The following is a 16,669-nucleotide window of genomic DNA, read 5'->3' as shown; positions in this document are numbered from 1 at the left end:
CTCCACAGCACTGTCAATGCACTATTCAAGCCCTTATTTCCTTTACTTGAAATATTGCATAGCCTTTTAGCTTGTCTATTTGCTTCCAGATTTTCTCTGCATTCTTCTGTGTATTTTTTATTCCTACAAAATGTTACTAAAGTGCATTGCTTATTGATCCAGGTACTCACAAAGCCTTGGTGAAGAATATAAATGCAGACTTCTTAGCTTGGGATTCAATGTACTACAGAGCCTGACATACATATCATTTTCAGTCTTTTTTTTTAAATTGTATTTGTAGATGGACAGCATCCTTTAATTGTTTATTTTTTATGAGATGCTTAGTATCAAACCCAATGACTCACATGTGCTAGGCAAGCACTCTGCCACTGATCTATAGCCCCAGCCCCATTTCTTGTCTTAACTTCCTTACTTGTATTTCAACTGGACTTTTGGCCTTTCTCGGAACATCTCCTATATCAATGGCCTTTAACAGTATCAAAATTGTCTTTGGAATTTTAAAAAATATAAATGCCCATAGTTAACCTGAGAGATTTTAATTTAGTAAGTCTGTATTGAGGCCTGAGTGTCTTAGTAAAAACCTTCCTAAGTGATTTTGATCAAAGCGGGGTTTGAGAAACACTGTCCATTTTTCTGTCTTTGTGATTTTGTTAATTATTTTCTTTCCATTGTCAGATCCGCTGTTCTTGCTTTCTTGTTATTCCTTCTTACCCTTCAACACCTAACCCTAATTTTACCTTATTTATGAAGTCTTGGTGATCCATCCAAATAGATGTAATTGCTTCTTCCTCTGTACTTCAGAAGCAATAAACTCTCAGTAGATTATGGTTATGTCCTAAAACTTCTAGACAACACAATTCATGAAGGCAAGGCTTCTGCTATTTATAAAATAGAAACCATTCAATAAGTCATTGGCTTTTAGAGAACTTTGAAATTCTTAATGTTGTTGATAAGTATGTATTTGTTTTTCCTAATTTGACCAAAAATCCCAAACCAAAAGGACAGTAATTGTGAATCCAAGACTATGGTAAATGAAGATTTGCTAATCATGCTAAATAGGAGAAAGAAATTATAATTTTAAATACCACTATTGTTTTCAACAGCAGGTGAACTAATATTAAAGTAAATTCAGTGGTGGATGGTACTGTACAGCGTGTGGATCTGTTTAGAAGCCTCATGAAAACTGTCATATTGGCATGTAGCTGTAAAATCTACTTTAGTCAGGAACTGTAGTTAGTATTTTTTTTTTTACTAGTACCTTTGGCTCAGGGGTACTGATATAAATTATATGGCAAATCATCCTTGTCAAAAGATAGAGTGTTGTTTTTAATAGGGAATGAGAGTGTAAGTGCAGTGATTTTATGCAGTGACAAGTGACTGTGTTTAAAAACATTTTTTTTTTTTTTTGGTCAAACATTCAATATGGGAGTGATTTTTTTCCTTCTACTTTTATTTTTCACCTAGCTTTCCCACTTGCATTTTTGTTAAATCTACATGCTATTTATTTACGATTGTCTTTTTTTTTTCTTCCTATGATTTTCTATTAGTGCAAGAGTTGGAGTTTATCAGTAAAAATTGTGAACATTTAGTTTGGGACATATGGAAATATGTGTACAATTTAATGCCTTCTGAGGTGGAGAGGTGGTCCTATTGTCTTTGCCTCTCTCTTACATCTTTAACTACAACTATCTATGTATCTCTCTATGTGTTTAGATTTCATAACAAGCGAAGGTAAAAAATTAGCTTTTATTCTCTTGGTGCTCTGTGTATTTGCTAGTATAAAACATGTTTCTAATTTATTGCAGGTGAAGTAATCAGTATTAAAGCATGCATTAAATTTTCCTTGCTCATGAAAGGTATACTAATTGGAATATAGTCAAATGCAATGGTCCTAGAAAACAGCCATTCTCCATAACAGGAAGTCAAAAGAAAAATTATCGTGAAACACTGTTAAGACAGCAAATGAATAATGACTAAAATTTCACAGTTGAAGAGCTCTGTGTCAGCAGAATAGTAGAAGTAGCAACACCTTGCAAACCTCTTGGAACACATGGCAGACTTTTCTTAACCATAATAGTGGTAACATATTTTGTAGAACATTGTACAGTTTTCACACACCTCATCTTATTTAATCCCCTCCTACAACTACTCTGTGATATGGGAGGAATTCCATTTACATGTGTGTAAACTAAGCCAAGAAAGGTAAGCCATTTGTTTTTAAGTTCATACCTGCTAAGTGGTAGATATAATATTTCATATCTTTTATAGTTGACTTAGATTTACAAAAAGGCTATTTAAAAAACACATTATTTTTTCACAGACCATCTTTAAAAAGCATCAGTCAGGACAATAGCAGTAATGCATGCATTGCCCTGAATCAATTTCTGAAGTTTTCCATTTATAGAATATGTAAGTAAAATTTTAAAAAATGAATTTATACATGAAACACTCACTCTTTGAAGTAAAAATAATACACAACCTCAAGATATTGCTATTTTTTTATTTGTAGCCAACTTTTATTTTTATGCCTAGAAAAATACATGGGGTGTTTAGGACTAATGTGCTGGCCAATTTGCTACTTTAGTGATAGTAACATAATCCCAAAAGCAAGCACAATTATTCTGTACTTTTTTCTTAAGTTTTATTCAGCAATAAGACCATAATTTTTCATATTTAAGTAAGTATGAAAAATTTGTCGAGTTTTAAAAGCTGAATACATGTAGCGTTGGATCAAGGCACATACAAGACTGGCCAAAGGGCGTACAATGCACTTTGGTTTTTCATTGAAAAAAAATCATGGCAACAAAAAATGATATGGTTTTTTAAACAAGTAATAGCTCACAATTCAGTAGGAAGCTAGAAAGAAATGTTACATTACAAGTTTATTATGTAATATCTGGAAAACTGTGACAGTAATGGGCAGTATTCTTGATCATTGTGAAAGTAAATTGGACATTTATGTACAGTGTTAAAAAATTTCACATAGACCAGATCTAAATTTGATTTCTAGTATTTATTTTTCTTTTAAATTCTCCCTTATTTAAAGTTCTACTTTCTCTGGATTGCTGAGGGGAATCACTTATGGTTATGCTATCTTTTTAATATATATAAAATTTCTCTTTGATATCTCTTATGATAAAACATCATAAACACTAACAATTTTGTGTTTAGAATTCAATTTTCAAAAATTAGGATGGTACAGGCAAAACCAAAATGCAATTCTAGTATTTGTGTTTATTGCACTATATAAGTCTAAGTTTTCATTTCTTTTAAGTATAGATTTTCCCCCTAACTTAGAAGCACATTTATATTATTGTTTTTGTGAAGTCCTTTATTCTTAAAGCTTTGTTGACAATGACTGTAACAGCAGACTTCACATTATTTTTATGCCAGTTGATATATATTCAGTTCAGAAGATATGCTTAACTTAAGGATACTTAATTTGCCTAGAGTAAAAATGGAGATATGCAGCAAGTTTGATATTGCCCATTACTTCACATATTTTGATTTATTGACTACCACTGGGATAATACAAATTTAATAATTGAAACAGTATTTCATAACTATTTTGAGATTTAATTTTTCTCATTCAGCCAGTTTTTATTTTTACATTTTATTAATACCAAAGTGAAAAATGGCCTGTGCTTATACTACAAGGATCTCATGTGAATGCAGTCCTGATTGTTCAACACAGCAAGAAAATTCACTTTCACAGTCAACAAGTCATCTTACTCAGTAGAACACAAAGTAAATGGTTTATAACTTCAATATTTGCAAGGAAAATACAGTACAAATTACTAAAAAATACTAAAATATAGAATTGTGTTCAGGCATCTCCACTACTTCAATCGCAGCAGTAACCTGAAATTTGAAACTTTTAATAAAAAGTTCTTAAATATAAATTATATGGCAAATGTACAGTACATTGCTTTCTCAGTCTTATTTTTTTTTCCAGTGTTTTGCAGTAGAACAGGGTTCCTACCATCATCTCCCTTAGGTTTTAAAAACCCTGAAGCACAGTCTGCTGCAGGTCCTGCAGCATCATGAGTGTGAGTGATCTGAGTCTGGAATACCACTGTCTCTATAGCTTCGGTTACTACTGCTTTCACTGTGATTGTTTTTGTACAGATTCATTCCATTAGGAGGAAATATGGTGTGTATTACAAACTCCTCCTTTGAAATGGGTTCATTGCTTATTGGTAACATCTGAAAAGAAGTCTCCCTGATTTCCAGGATAGAGTTGTCTTTCTTAGTGCCAGCTTCTGCATAGTCATCCTTTCTTCTCCTCCCTTTGCTGTAAGCACAGTTCCTTGAGAAGAGTGACCCATTTCTATGAACATACCAACATACTAGAGCAAGAAGGGCAATTGTCACCAGGGCCACAGCCCCACCAATGATGGCAGCCAAAGGTAAATTGGGGTTTTTGTAAGGTTCTTTCTCTTGCTCTCTATTGAGTGTGGTTGTAGGATTGTACATTCGAAGGGGTGCAGTTTCAGTCTCAATACAAACAGGAGTTTCATCAAATAAGTAGAGGTTACTGGTTTCCATGGGAACCATGCATACTCTATAGGGTGAGTCAGGCTCCAGGGCTGTTACCAAGTATTCACTGCGTTCCCCTGTTACGATTGTTTCTGTTATAGATCCAAATGCTGGGCTATGGCCCAGCTTAAGCCAGCTGAGTCTTAAAGCAGTCATAGGTAGAGCAAGTTTCCAGGAGATATGAATTGTGTCAGAGGTGACAGATTTCACAGTAATTATAATAGTTTTTCTTGAGGGACTCCCTGTAGTTCGCTGATCCTTAGTGATCTTGGGGTTCTTAATATCCGGTTGTTTGGTCACTGGAGCTGGCCACTGTCCTTGAGCAGGATACACTGTGTTGGGTACTGCAGTGGTTATCTGAATCGTGCTTACAATCCCACTGTCTTTACAATCAAACAGTTCTGCATTGAGGTCCTTGATAGCCATTCCACGAACTTTCTCGGGAGCTTGGCACATGAGCCCACGCACATTGACCTTCACAGGTAGTGACTGTAACCAGTCACGTACCCATTTCATCTTGCACCCACAATACCAGGGATTGTTGCGAAGAATCAATTGGGTTATATTGTCCAAATCATCAAAGATACCCTGAGGTAAATTACTTAGGTTATTGTTGGACATATCAAGTCGGTACAGCTGCCTTAGGTAAGAAAAAGCATTTGGGGGCACCCGGTTGATGTGGTTATCTTGAAGGTAAAGCCTCCGCAGGTTTGTGCCTGGAAGGTTTACTGGTGCAGCAGTCAAGGAATTCCGTACCAGTGACAGTTCTGTTAAGTTAACTAGGTTGAAGAAAACTTTGTCACCTAAACCATGGTTGTTCAACAGATTTCCATCTAACACCAGACGTTTCAGGCTAGTGAGACCTTGAAGAGATGGTGATGAAATAGTGGATATGCGGTTATCATCCAAGCGAAGTTCCTCTATAGTCCTGGGCAAACCCCAGGGAATTGTGCTAAGGTGATTGCGGGATAGGAAAAGCAGTCGGAGATAGTTACTGTCTCGGAATGCACCCTCTTCAATGCTAACAGCAGAGACAGAGTTATCATCTAAATGCAGTTCTTCCAGATATGGAATTTTTGAAAGTGAATCATAAGTGATGGTTCTTATGTTATTTTCTTGCAAATGTAACTCTTTTACATACTTTGGGAGGTTGGTAGGAAATTCATCTAAACTGTTGTGGTATAGGTATATTCTTTCTACTTTCAGCAAGTTTTTCAAATCTGAAGGAATCCCAGCATTATTTATTTGGTTGTTCTGAAGGTAGAGAGTTGTAGCATCCTCTGGTATTCCTGTTGGAATGGATGTCAGAAAACGATCATTGCAGTAAATGAAACCCGCATCACAACGGCACACAGATGGACAGGATTTAGCCATGACTGATAGAGGTGCCACTTGAAGAAACAGCCCAATTTTAGTCCCAATGAGGAAGAGGCTCCAGGCTGGGCTGATCATGGTCAGCAATGTTGAGGTCTTTACACAAAGATTTTCTGTTACTTCAGAGCCCTAAAATGGAGTAAGAAAAGAAAGAAAATCATCAGACTCCCATGCTGAAGAGAGCCTTTAAAACAGAGATAACTAAAGCATTTGTGATCACTTTTAGTATTTTAATTGTTTAGACAAGGGCATATTAGGAGTTATTGGTTGTTAACAATGAACACAATCATATAATCAACCTCTTTACCTTGAATATTTCTGGTATATAAGTTAAAAAGCATCATGTCCCAAATGTTGTGATCTTGAAATGTTAAATATAATTAGAGTTTTATTAAATAGTCTAAAGTATTTTAATGATATTTAATATTAATTTTACAACCAGTCACTAATCAAGCTAATCAAATTTTGAATGATTTCTTAATATTCATAATAATTGACATAAGAAATATAATTTGTTATAAAGATGATAATTTCACTTTTCTTAAAAAACCAAATTTTTATTTCTACTTTCTTATTAAGTAAAAGACCACAGTTTGTACAAATGGGTAATAAAAACAAAGTCTATTCTTTTACTATTTAGGAATAGTTTCATGCACCTTTAGATTCTCAGTCTCCTTAAAGCCAATCATTTGATTTGATTATTAATGGAATTTCTCTTTCTTGGATTATTAATAGTAAACCTTGCTTAAAAACAAAAAGAATAAAAAAGGAATCTTTCATTTATTTACTTTTGGTAATTTTATAGCTAATATGTGCAGCTAATCTAAATGGAAAATTCTAATTCATGTTAAAGTATTCTTTTCCTTGGATTTGATTTTTTTATGTTTTATATCACATGTTTTAATGACTTTATCCACATTTTTACTTATTTTCTAGCCCATAACATGTTTTCGCAATTCATTTATTTTTCTTCAAATTCTAACCTAGTACATGATTCAACTTCCCCCATGGGTTGGTGATTTATAGATTTATACCAATCTATATTGTGTCATATAAACTTTTCTGCACTTTTAGATATTTATTAGCCTTTCTAATTTTAGGCATGAAAATAAAACACTTAATATTTTTCCTACCTTATTTAACGATGTGAGTAAATTTTGCGTGGGTGAAAGTCCAAATGCACATATATTATTTTCCTGGTGAGGGGCTGGGACTTATAAACTCTTGTTTAGTCCTTGGAAATGTTCTTCACTGTTTATTCAAGAAATCCTATGCCGGACACACCTCCAGGTCAGGCTCACTGTTGTCAATGAACACTCCAGCTGCGGTTCAGCATGGTGGGCAAGCTCATTAAAGTGGGGGCCAGAAACAATTCAGCTTCCTGTTACTATGTAGGACACATGGCTTCCTATATATATATATATATTTTTTTTTTTTTTCTTTCTGATAGAGTTTCTGTGTGAAGGTTCCTTTTGTGTAGCTTAATTCCCTTAGTAGAACTTTCCCTCTTTGAAATTCTTATTGGCTCTTCTGTGCAATGTGGGCAGAGATAGTAACTTCAGATCCTCATGAAGAAAGCCATTCATGATGCTAGGGCCTGTATAGTAATAGGTTTTTATTTTTTTTTTCAGGCAGTTACCCCCTACCTTTATTCCCATCCAGGATTATCCAAGTATAAACTTTGTACAGTAGCTACATCCTGAGGTATGATTACCTGCTGTGAAATAGCTATTTTCAGCTTTTGCTTCTTGCTGCTTTCTTAGAATTTCTGGTGCAGTCACGTTATACAAGAACATGTATTCTCTTTTAAGAGGTAAGAAAACAATTCATATATTCTTCATGGAAAGAAAAAGAAGCATACTAAATTTTCTTTATAGTTTTCTTCCTTAAAATATACTGGTATTGAGCATCTCCTGTGAAAGTAAAAGGTTTTAATGAACTATTAATAATGAACTTGAAAAAATTAGAGAAATTGCCTAGAAATTTAATTTCAATTCTTTCTTTAAGCAACACATCTTTAGTATAGTAGCTGATGGAAAGGGATTTATTGAGTGCTTTGTTTTTATGCTTCCCAGTTAGCTGTATAAATAAAGTAGGAGATAATATGACATTGTCAGCCAACAGATCGTTTCTACCCTTAACTGATTCATAGCATAAGCCCCTTTCATGACTTTTCAGGATAATCTTCATAAGTTCACTTTAAGTCTTAGGCATAAAATGATAAAATGTTTAAAAAGAAAAGAACAAGTATATGTCAAAGAGGTGAGTAAATATTTAACAAAGACTTTTGACAGAAGTGCCATGGTAACTTTTTGAAACATTTGACCACAGTTTTACAAAAGTTATACAATCTCCAATTTGAAAGGTTGAAAATACTTTGCTTTAATGCTTTTCTTTTTATTTGCTTAGTTCCCTATTTTATTCTTTCTGCAGGAAGAATTCCCAGTTGCAGAAGGTGGACACCATCACCTTCCTCTTTAGGGGTGTGTCTGGGGGCTCCTTAGTGATTTTGAAATTCTAGGCCCTCAAGTGTTCTTGCCTAAAAGGTGGCATAAAAGTTCAAGTTAGTTTTTTAGGAAAATACTACTATAATTTTCTTTTCATACAGTGAACTTGGAAAATCTGTATTTGGAATAGAAAGGACACCCATATAATGACCACCTAGAAAGCATATCAAAACCTGATTGGGCATTTCTCTCTAGGCTAAACATGAACATACAAATTTCCACTAATGTACTTTTCATTTCTGAAAGAAGACTTGACTAAAGAGACCAGTGATTTTAATGATGATTGTTCTGCCATTAACTAATATGCATGAGGATTTTTAGGGCTAGGATTAGGTTGGTAGTTCAGTATCAGTGATGCAGGGTCACCCACTCAGATGCTTTCTCTACATATAGAGAACACTTGAGTATCATGGGAATATTTGACCTCAAGATTAAGGACTAAAGTAGCATTTTGCTTCTCTGCCAACTATTACCTAGTGTCCAACAAGGATGGCATCTGTTCCAGAATTTAAACTCTCTACTGAATATGTATGTTAAATAATGTCATAATTTTTTGATTCTGGTTCTTTTGAAAATTCTGTGTCTTTCAGTCTACCATTTGATGCCAATGCCATCAGACTTTATTAACAGAAGAAAAGTTGAAAAAAATTGCATGTAATTTATTAGGGCAACTTGAAATGAAAATGGCAATAGATAGATAAAGAAGTTTCTAGTGAAAATTGCAAAGGGTACACAGAGAAAAATTTTAAATGATTTATTGTTTAATGTGAGAGTTTTGCTAATTATTGTGGAATTATCTTGTAAACTCTTGCTTTCTGTTTGTGAAAATAGAAAACCAAGCTATTGAAATTATAATTACAAGTTATTTTTAAGATTTTTTTGCTTTAAATATTTTCTAAGCTGTAAAATTAATCAGCATATAAAATAATGTGGTTAATTTAAATTTAGAAACAAATACTGTAATGTAATTGCATTAGAAACTAATTAAAATTATTATAAAGACAACAAGTGAGAACTTGCTTAAAATCACTAATAGTCAAACATTTCTTATATTCAGGAACACTGATAAGGCAAGACATAATCTAAAGTGCAGGTGAATCAGCTGAATGGGAATTTAAAATCTTTGATTGTCCCCAGTCATGGCAGATCACAACATATCCAAAGTGATGATCATAATAATGAACAGAGATGAAGCATCTCCATTTTAATTTTATATCTGGTTTTACAAAACCAGGTTCTAAGAATATGTATTGTTTTTCACATTTGTAACCCACAGAGAGAAAGATATAAAAAAAACTAAGTTGGTGTGAAAAGAAGAAAGATTAATTTGTTTATTTTACCTGTTTTACATTTGTGAACCGGCTTCCACTGCTGTTTGATATGCAAACTCACATTTTCCATTCATACAATAGTAGTAATAATGTAGGATTAACAGAAAACGAAATCTCATTAAGTTCGTGGAAAATGTCCTTTCCAAATTGCATTAAAACATAAAACAGATTTCTTAGGAAAGGATTCTCTTTCACAAATGAAGATTTTGCTTAGAGCTTCTCTGACTTGCTCATATTCCCTACAGTTAGGCTCAAAACAGTTCAATTTATGTTTGACTGAATTTTTTGATCATCTACCCCTTTATATTTGAAAATATAGTGCCAGAGAGGTTTTTTTGGCATATTAAAAACTATAATGAATATCTCTCTATCAAAAGAAAGCAATCTGACACAAATATTTCAACTTCCTCCTATCTGAGCTGCATCTCCATATCCACAGACATTGTAGTTGAATGTGAATGATGAAAAGAAAATGACCCCCATCGGCATGGACACTGTGGCCAGGTTTCCACAACATCGACTTCAGAGCTTTTCTGTCTGCATAGGCTTGAAAGAAGCCATTACTTCTGAACAAAAAGCAATCGATCTTTTAGAAAAATATTGTTAATGGGGTAACTTGGTGGAAAAATGTATGTGGAGCCTGGTTACTTAGAAGAATGTTTTAAAATTATTTTAATGGAATCATTTAAGTATATAGCACTTAAAACTAGCAAAAAGAAGAAACCACATAATCAACTTACTGGTGAATCAAAATTTTAATAGGGATCCTTCTATTCAGTGTCTTAAAAAATTGCAAAGGCAATTGTTTTTTTGCATTTATAATGTAATCATCAAGTCTAAAAAGTTTCCCTCTAGTTTATTTTCAGAATACACCTAAGAAAACATTCAAATAGACGAGGATGCTATCATCTTGAAATATTTTAGGAAAACTAATAGAAATTAAGGAGTCATATCTGAAGAGAAAAGTGATATTGAAATAAAATCAAGAACTTGAGGCAATCTGCATATTTACATGATTTCTTCTTGCTAGTACAATATTTTTGATATGGAAATATTTGAGAGAAGAAGGTATTTCCCATGTTTTAAGAATACAACTTATACTAAAATGAAGATAGATGATGATAGTGCTAACTTCCTAAATGCTTTATTTGGTACCTTCTGTTTAAGTTGATTTTGATTTGACTTGTTTGATTATTAATCATTTTTGTTTAACAATCTTAGGACCAAGTATAAGGTTTTAAATTTTTGGTTTCTTTTTATTGGAACTTTAAAAATATTCAATCAGAAAACAGCATGTAGAACTTTTAATCCAGAATAATTGCATTATTATTTGGAATAAAATCTTGATATTGAAGAAAACCCATGCTTAATTTATCCAAGTTTGTGAATATTTCTAGGTAAATTAGAACTTATGGCAGTCATCATCTAGAGTATAAGGAAAATAATTCACTTATTAAGATTAAAATTTTTTCTAGAAAGCTCAAAAAAATCAACAACCTGTGAACGCAACAACAAAAGGTATTTCAAATAAACTATGTATATGGTTAAACTGAAAAAACTGGAGAATTTCAGGTTAGTTGATAGTGACAGTAAAATGCTTTCTAAGCAGCCTGCCTGGTAGTTAAATTTTCCACGATCATCAGATTTCAGGAAAGTTCCAATTCTTTTGTTTAATGCCAGACAAGCAGAAGGACCTCTAACTCTCCTCTTGAGAGTCATGAAATCATAAGGGTTTGCTGAGAGGCAGAGAAGCAAGTATTCCTTTTTTATACTTGGCTTTATCCACACTATTTTCTAGCCTGAAGAAGGTTTTGTTTTGTTTATGGAAAATAGGGGCTAAAAGTTCCAAAGCAAAGGATTTTTACTTTCTCCTTTCATGTTACTGGTTCTTTTCCCCAATGAGTTTGTGATGAATGAATGTAATTCTGCTTCATTTATTTTGGCTTGTAAAGTTAAATCAAGCATCCTTAAAACAAAAAAGGCAAACTGAGATGTTATCTTTCATCATATTGAATGTTCTCCTTTTATGATATTAAAGCCAGACTTAATGAATTAAAGAACCACAACTTGTAAGAATGAATAAGATGTTAATATAGCAGGTGGTGAAGATAAGTGGTAGAGAGCTTGGAGCAGGGACATGCTTTAAGTTTGTGCTGACTTTTGAGCAAGTGTAATTAAAAGGGTGCTTACTTTTGTTAAACCACAAACTTTTTTTTTTTTAATTGCAAATCTGAAATTCCTCTTCCAGGAATTGTGTGAACACTATTTGGCTTTAAATTTCTAATATTTAAATTTCCATACACTAGTTCAGCAAATATTTATTTAAATCAACCATGTGGCAAGCACTGTGCTAGTGGGTGAAAACATCTAAAATCATAAGATACATTTTTTCATATCCAAGTAGGAGTAGCATATTATTGATTTAAACCAGATGAAGAAAAAGAAAATCAACAACACATAAGTTGATCAATCTACAGTCCAGTGGCACACATTAAAAATGGTGTTTAAGCAAATGTGGTCTGTGGGTTTTCTCTCCAAAGTTACCAAGGTAACTTTTGCACATGTAAAGTGAAAGAATAAAGAACAAAAGCTGTCATTGTCCCATCAAGTGAGAGCAATTTCTCCCTCCTTTCCTTTAAACAGACTCATACCTGGAGAGAGCTTTTTTATATATTACTGACATTTGATTTGGGGCTAGGAAAGAGATTATGCAAGTGTAAACAAATTAAAGTCTAGCTGTTGCTTATAGTTTATTCCTTTGTACTTAAAATCTTTTCTCTGGATTTCTTGTTAATAGATAAAACAAAATCCTGAAACATGCTCTCTTGTACAATATAAAATGGCTTTCAAAACTGTCTTTTAGTGTGACGTGTAACTAAATTTAGTAATGTTGATCTGCATTTTGAAAATGGAAAATGCTTTCTTAAATGTATATACCTATATCAGTTATTAAAAGGAAGACGGCTCTTTTGGAAGATATTTACTAATCATCTCTTTGTTGGAAATAGGTTTGTTGACTTTTAGTAAATTTTTGAAATGGTAGGATGTTAGAAGAAGACAAGAAATATCCCTTTTTATGCTCTGAAGAGAAAATGCCATTTTGAGGATTAATATTGCTGAGAGATTTACTGTAGAGTTTTTGCCCGCTGGGGGGTGGTACACTCTACCAGAACACTGCTTTCAGAAGCGGCAAGTCAGATGTTGGCTGCTGCTGGCCAGTTTTTCTCTGGTTTAATTACAACAAAGCCTCCTGTTGAGAAGAACAGTGAAGGCCTCTGGGGCAAAAGGTGGGGGGCAGGAGGGAAGGAAAAAGGAGGAGAGAAGGAAGGGGAGAAATCAAGGCCTTTGAAAAATTTACAGAACCTTATTTCCCTAGTTGACTTCATTTATGGTGATCTTCATTTGAAGTGAGACCATTATTTATAATGCTTTTTAAATAAAGTGGTATGAATAAGAGAATATAAAACGGGATTTATTCAAAATTTTAAAGTTAGCTCTGGATCTAACTATTAATCACATTCTTTGTTAAGTAGCCCACCCACCACCTTAAAAAGGGGAGGAGAGTTGAGAATTGACTGAAATGGCAACTTTAGTTCAAATATATTTTAAATGCCAGATTTAATTTAATATTGGCATGAGCATTGGCATAGCAAAACTAAAAAGTAAGAAAGAAGAAACACCAATATAATATTAAGACAAGGCAAATTCCCAGCTACTGATTTTTTTTTCTTTTTCTTTTTTGCTACTGATTTTTGTTGGGCTTAAAATTGTTCAAAATAATGCAGAAAGAAGAGAAAGCTTTAGGAATTATGGCCAAGAAGAGCACAGAAAAATCTCTCTGCACTGCTTTGCATATTTAAAGCTGATAATTGTATTTTTCATCTGGAGAGACCCAGTGTTCATTAGGGTCTTGTGTCCCTAGGCAGAAGATGCTGAGCATAATTGGCGTTTCTATTTGATTGGGCAATATAGTCTAGAGAAGAAACTGGGGTAAAGATAATTAATAGCTTGCTAACAAAGTCTGACAGCCACAAGATTTCAACCAAATTTATTTCACACTGCTTCATTTAGCTTTGAAAAAGTTTTGATAGAATTGGAGGCTCCTTAATTAACACTTGAAAGCAAAAGAAACATACCTTCTATTTTGCTGCCACATTTAGTTATGACAAATTTTCTTACTGTTTTTCTTCTTTTTGATAAAAACTTTATTTGCTGCCCAATTATATATTTCACAACTTTATGTTTAGGAAGTGTTTAATTAGGCCTTTTGAATGTAACCATAATTGATTAAAAAAGCAAAGGGGTGTGTAGAGAAATGAAAAGCCCAATTAATAACTGATAGATGGTCTACTGGAATATAATATTAATGAATTCATTATGTTTACTCATTCACTTTGCTGATCCTTGGACCTGATATATTTTGGCAGGGCTCTATTTAGGAAAACATTTAACTGTAATTTTCTTAGTTAAGTACATGCAATCACATTTTTTTAACCCTGTTTTAAAATTCAGGCTAATAAATACGTGTGTGTGTGTGTGTGTGTGTGTGTGTGTGTGTATATCTGTGTGTCCAAGTACATATATGTTCGAAATTAAGTGACATAATCAACCTTCTAATTAAAATTTGATGTTTTTATTTATATTTGTAGTATAGTAATAATAATATTATTGTGGTATTTTTAGGGGATTAATTTTTCTTTACTCATTTCCAAAGAGATGAGGATTAATCATCTGTCACTTTGAGCAGGCATAAGTGATTCTACCTGAAAACAGACAAACTCATTCTTTATGTTTATACTGGTCATGGCATTTTTATGTAGTTAGGGATAAATGAAAGGCATTGCTACAGCTGAAGCACTTTTCTAGTGGATTTATTCATGTTTTAAGCAAGTAAAATAACATACATGTGCATTTAAAAGCAGATGTATTTCTTAAGAAAATTTAAAATGTTGATTTTTAAAACTGTTGGAGAATTTGGCTCCATAATTGTAGAAAATCAATTTTTTTCTTTTTAATTTTAAATAAATTAATAAATATCCTACAGATGTTGGAAAAATATGGGCCTGTTGCACTCTTTACCTCTATGCAACCATTTTGTTTCAGACCTAATTCACTGAAAAAAAAAAAAGATTGAGAAGATACTTTTTGAAAGCATTGTAGTATAATGCATTTGTTCCAATGTAAGATTTTTTCCATTACGAGTTGCAAGTGAATGGATACTCTGCATATCCCACTCGATGAGGGCGCTACTCATTTATTCTTTTCCCTTCTACCCTGAACTCATTGCATACATCAAAAGCATAGCTTTCTGGGTAGCTTTGTTAGTTTTTCTGAGTAGACTTAGCCAGTTACTATGCTAGTCACATACTACACTTGCCCAAGCAATGGATTTTGGCATTCTACTAGAGGGGGAATATGGTTTGGAAGAGAATCTCCCCCTCCTCTGAGTTGAATTCACTAGTTGAGATTTGCAACCCTGAAATGCTAGAAGGAGCTCTCGCAGGATAGCAGTGCAAGCTTTAAAATCTAGGTGTAGCTGTTAATCCTTTACAGAGGCACATAAGTCTCCAGGAGAAGCTCGGCTTGGCTCGCTGTGAGCAAGATGTATGCTTTTCATGTACTGCGTACTCATGGGCTGAGGGATTATCGATTTCCTTTCACAGTTGTAAAAACAGCAATTGGTGATCATACCACACATACAGTACACACCAAGTTAGCAAGACCTTTCACTTTCCTATCTGTAAAAAATCCACCTTGTATTCTCTAATATTTAACATTTAACTTTCCAACTTGATGTTTTCCATAAAGCCTTTTTCAAATATCAGTTACTCGACGTAGAAAGTAGCTATTTATTATTTTTCAAAAATGAAAGGTTTTAAGAAACTTCTTGCATTTGGTTGTCTAGTCAAATTTTTCCTTGCTGGCTTGCACGCACATATATTGCTCTTACTGGTGACAGAGCAAACATCCCTGTTTGGATTCCTCATGGCACTAAGTCGTTTCTTTCTAGGGAGTAAAACCAAGCAAACTTTCTGGGACAATCATAAGAAAAAACACGGAAAACACTTACCAGGAAGATGAGAAAAAGCAATCTTATGTACACGTCTGCTGTAGCTGTAATTCCATTGACTGTGAATTGGAGTAATAATCCTCCCTCGTCTCCCAAACACAGCGTCCAGTCCACACAAAGCCAACGGCAGCTGCAGCCTAAGCTTGCCCTGCTTCACATCACCCCTGCGCTGAGTGAGCCAGGGAGAGCATTCCAGTTTACTGCACACAGCCCACCTCCAAGTCTGAAGTTTAAAGCTTCACCTCGCAGTGGTTGAAGAAGGGGGTGATGTCATAGATGGGCAGGACTTAGCCACGCTCTTGTTCAGTGAGGTAACTGGATAATCAGACAGATGAGCTTTGCAAACGCTAGAGGGGGTGAGAGAAGCCGGAATGAGGTGCTCAGCCTGCCAAAGCAAGAATGCCATTTGGTTTGTAGGCAGCCTTTGGAATCTCAACATTTTCTAAAGTTTACTACTACAAGGCAGTGGTAGCATACTTAGAAAAAATCCAAGTGTGTTAGAAGGATATTTATAAGATTACAATAAAAAACCCCACAGATTTCTGTTTATTTTAAGCCATCTGTATTGAAAAAAAGTTAACAAAATCAAGTTTTTATTTTTCACTAGTTGCAAACATGTTATAACTGTGGAAGATACAGGCCAGTAATCCCAACTAAATATTTATTCTCAAATAAGTAGAAAGCTTATTCAATAACCAATTTATTTAAGGGAAAGGGGATAGGGATGCCAATTTTTTTAAATGAAAGTTTATAGTCTGTTTTTTTGGAGGTAAAGAAGAAGTTATTGTTCTATACGTTTTAAAAACAATGAAAGTTCGTCCGCCTTACTGAGAACTTAGTTGATATTA

The 16,669-nt window shown here is 33.8% G+C and overlaps 2 protein-coding genes across 2 annotated transcripts in view; one reads left to right on the top strand and one right to left on the bottom strand.

The window, feature by feature from the left end:
* The window catches only part of Macrod2 (mono-ADP ribosylhydrolase 2), a 1,937,146-nt gene that overhangs the window by 308,680 nt on the left and 1,611,797 nt on the right, over positions 1 to 16,669 (top strand). The window lies entirely within an intron of this gene.
* On the bottom strand, positions 4,018 to 15,871 carry Flrt3 (fibronectin leucine rich transmembrane protein 3). Its single transcript, XM_026397649.2, has 2 exons — positions 15,822 to 15,871; positions 4,018 to 6,042 (listed from the first exon to the last, which is right to left on the bottom strand). The coding sequence occupies exon 2, from the start codon at positions 5,989 to 5,991 to the stop codon at positions 4,042 to 4,044; it is 1,950 nt and encodes a 649-aa protein (XP_026253434.1). The 5' UTR covers positions 5,992 to 6,042; positions 15,822 to 15,871; the 3' UTR covers positions 4,018 to 4,041.

The sequence above is a fragment of the Urocitellus parryii genome, chromosome 6, assembly GCF_045843805.1.
Source record: "Urocitellus parryii isolate mUroPar1 chromosome 6, mUroPar1.hap1, whole genome shotgun sequence".
Taxonomy (NCBI): Eukaryota; Metazoa; Chordata; class Mammalia; order Rodentia; family Sciuridae; genus Urocitellus; species Urocitellus parryii.
Note: the sequence above shows the minus strand (reverse complement) of the source record. Positions and strands in the feature narration are given on the sequence as shown.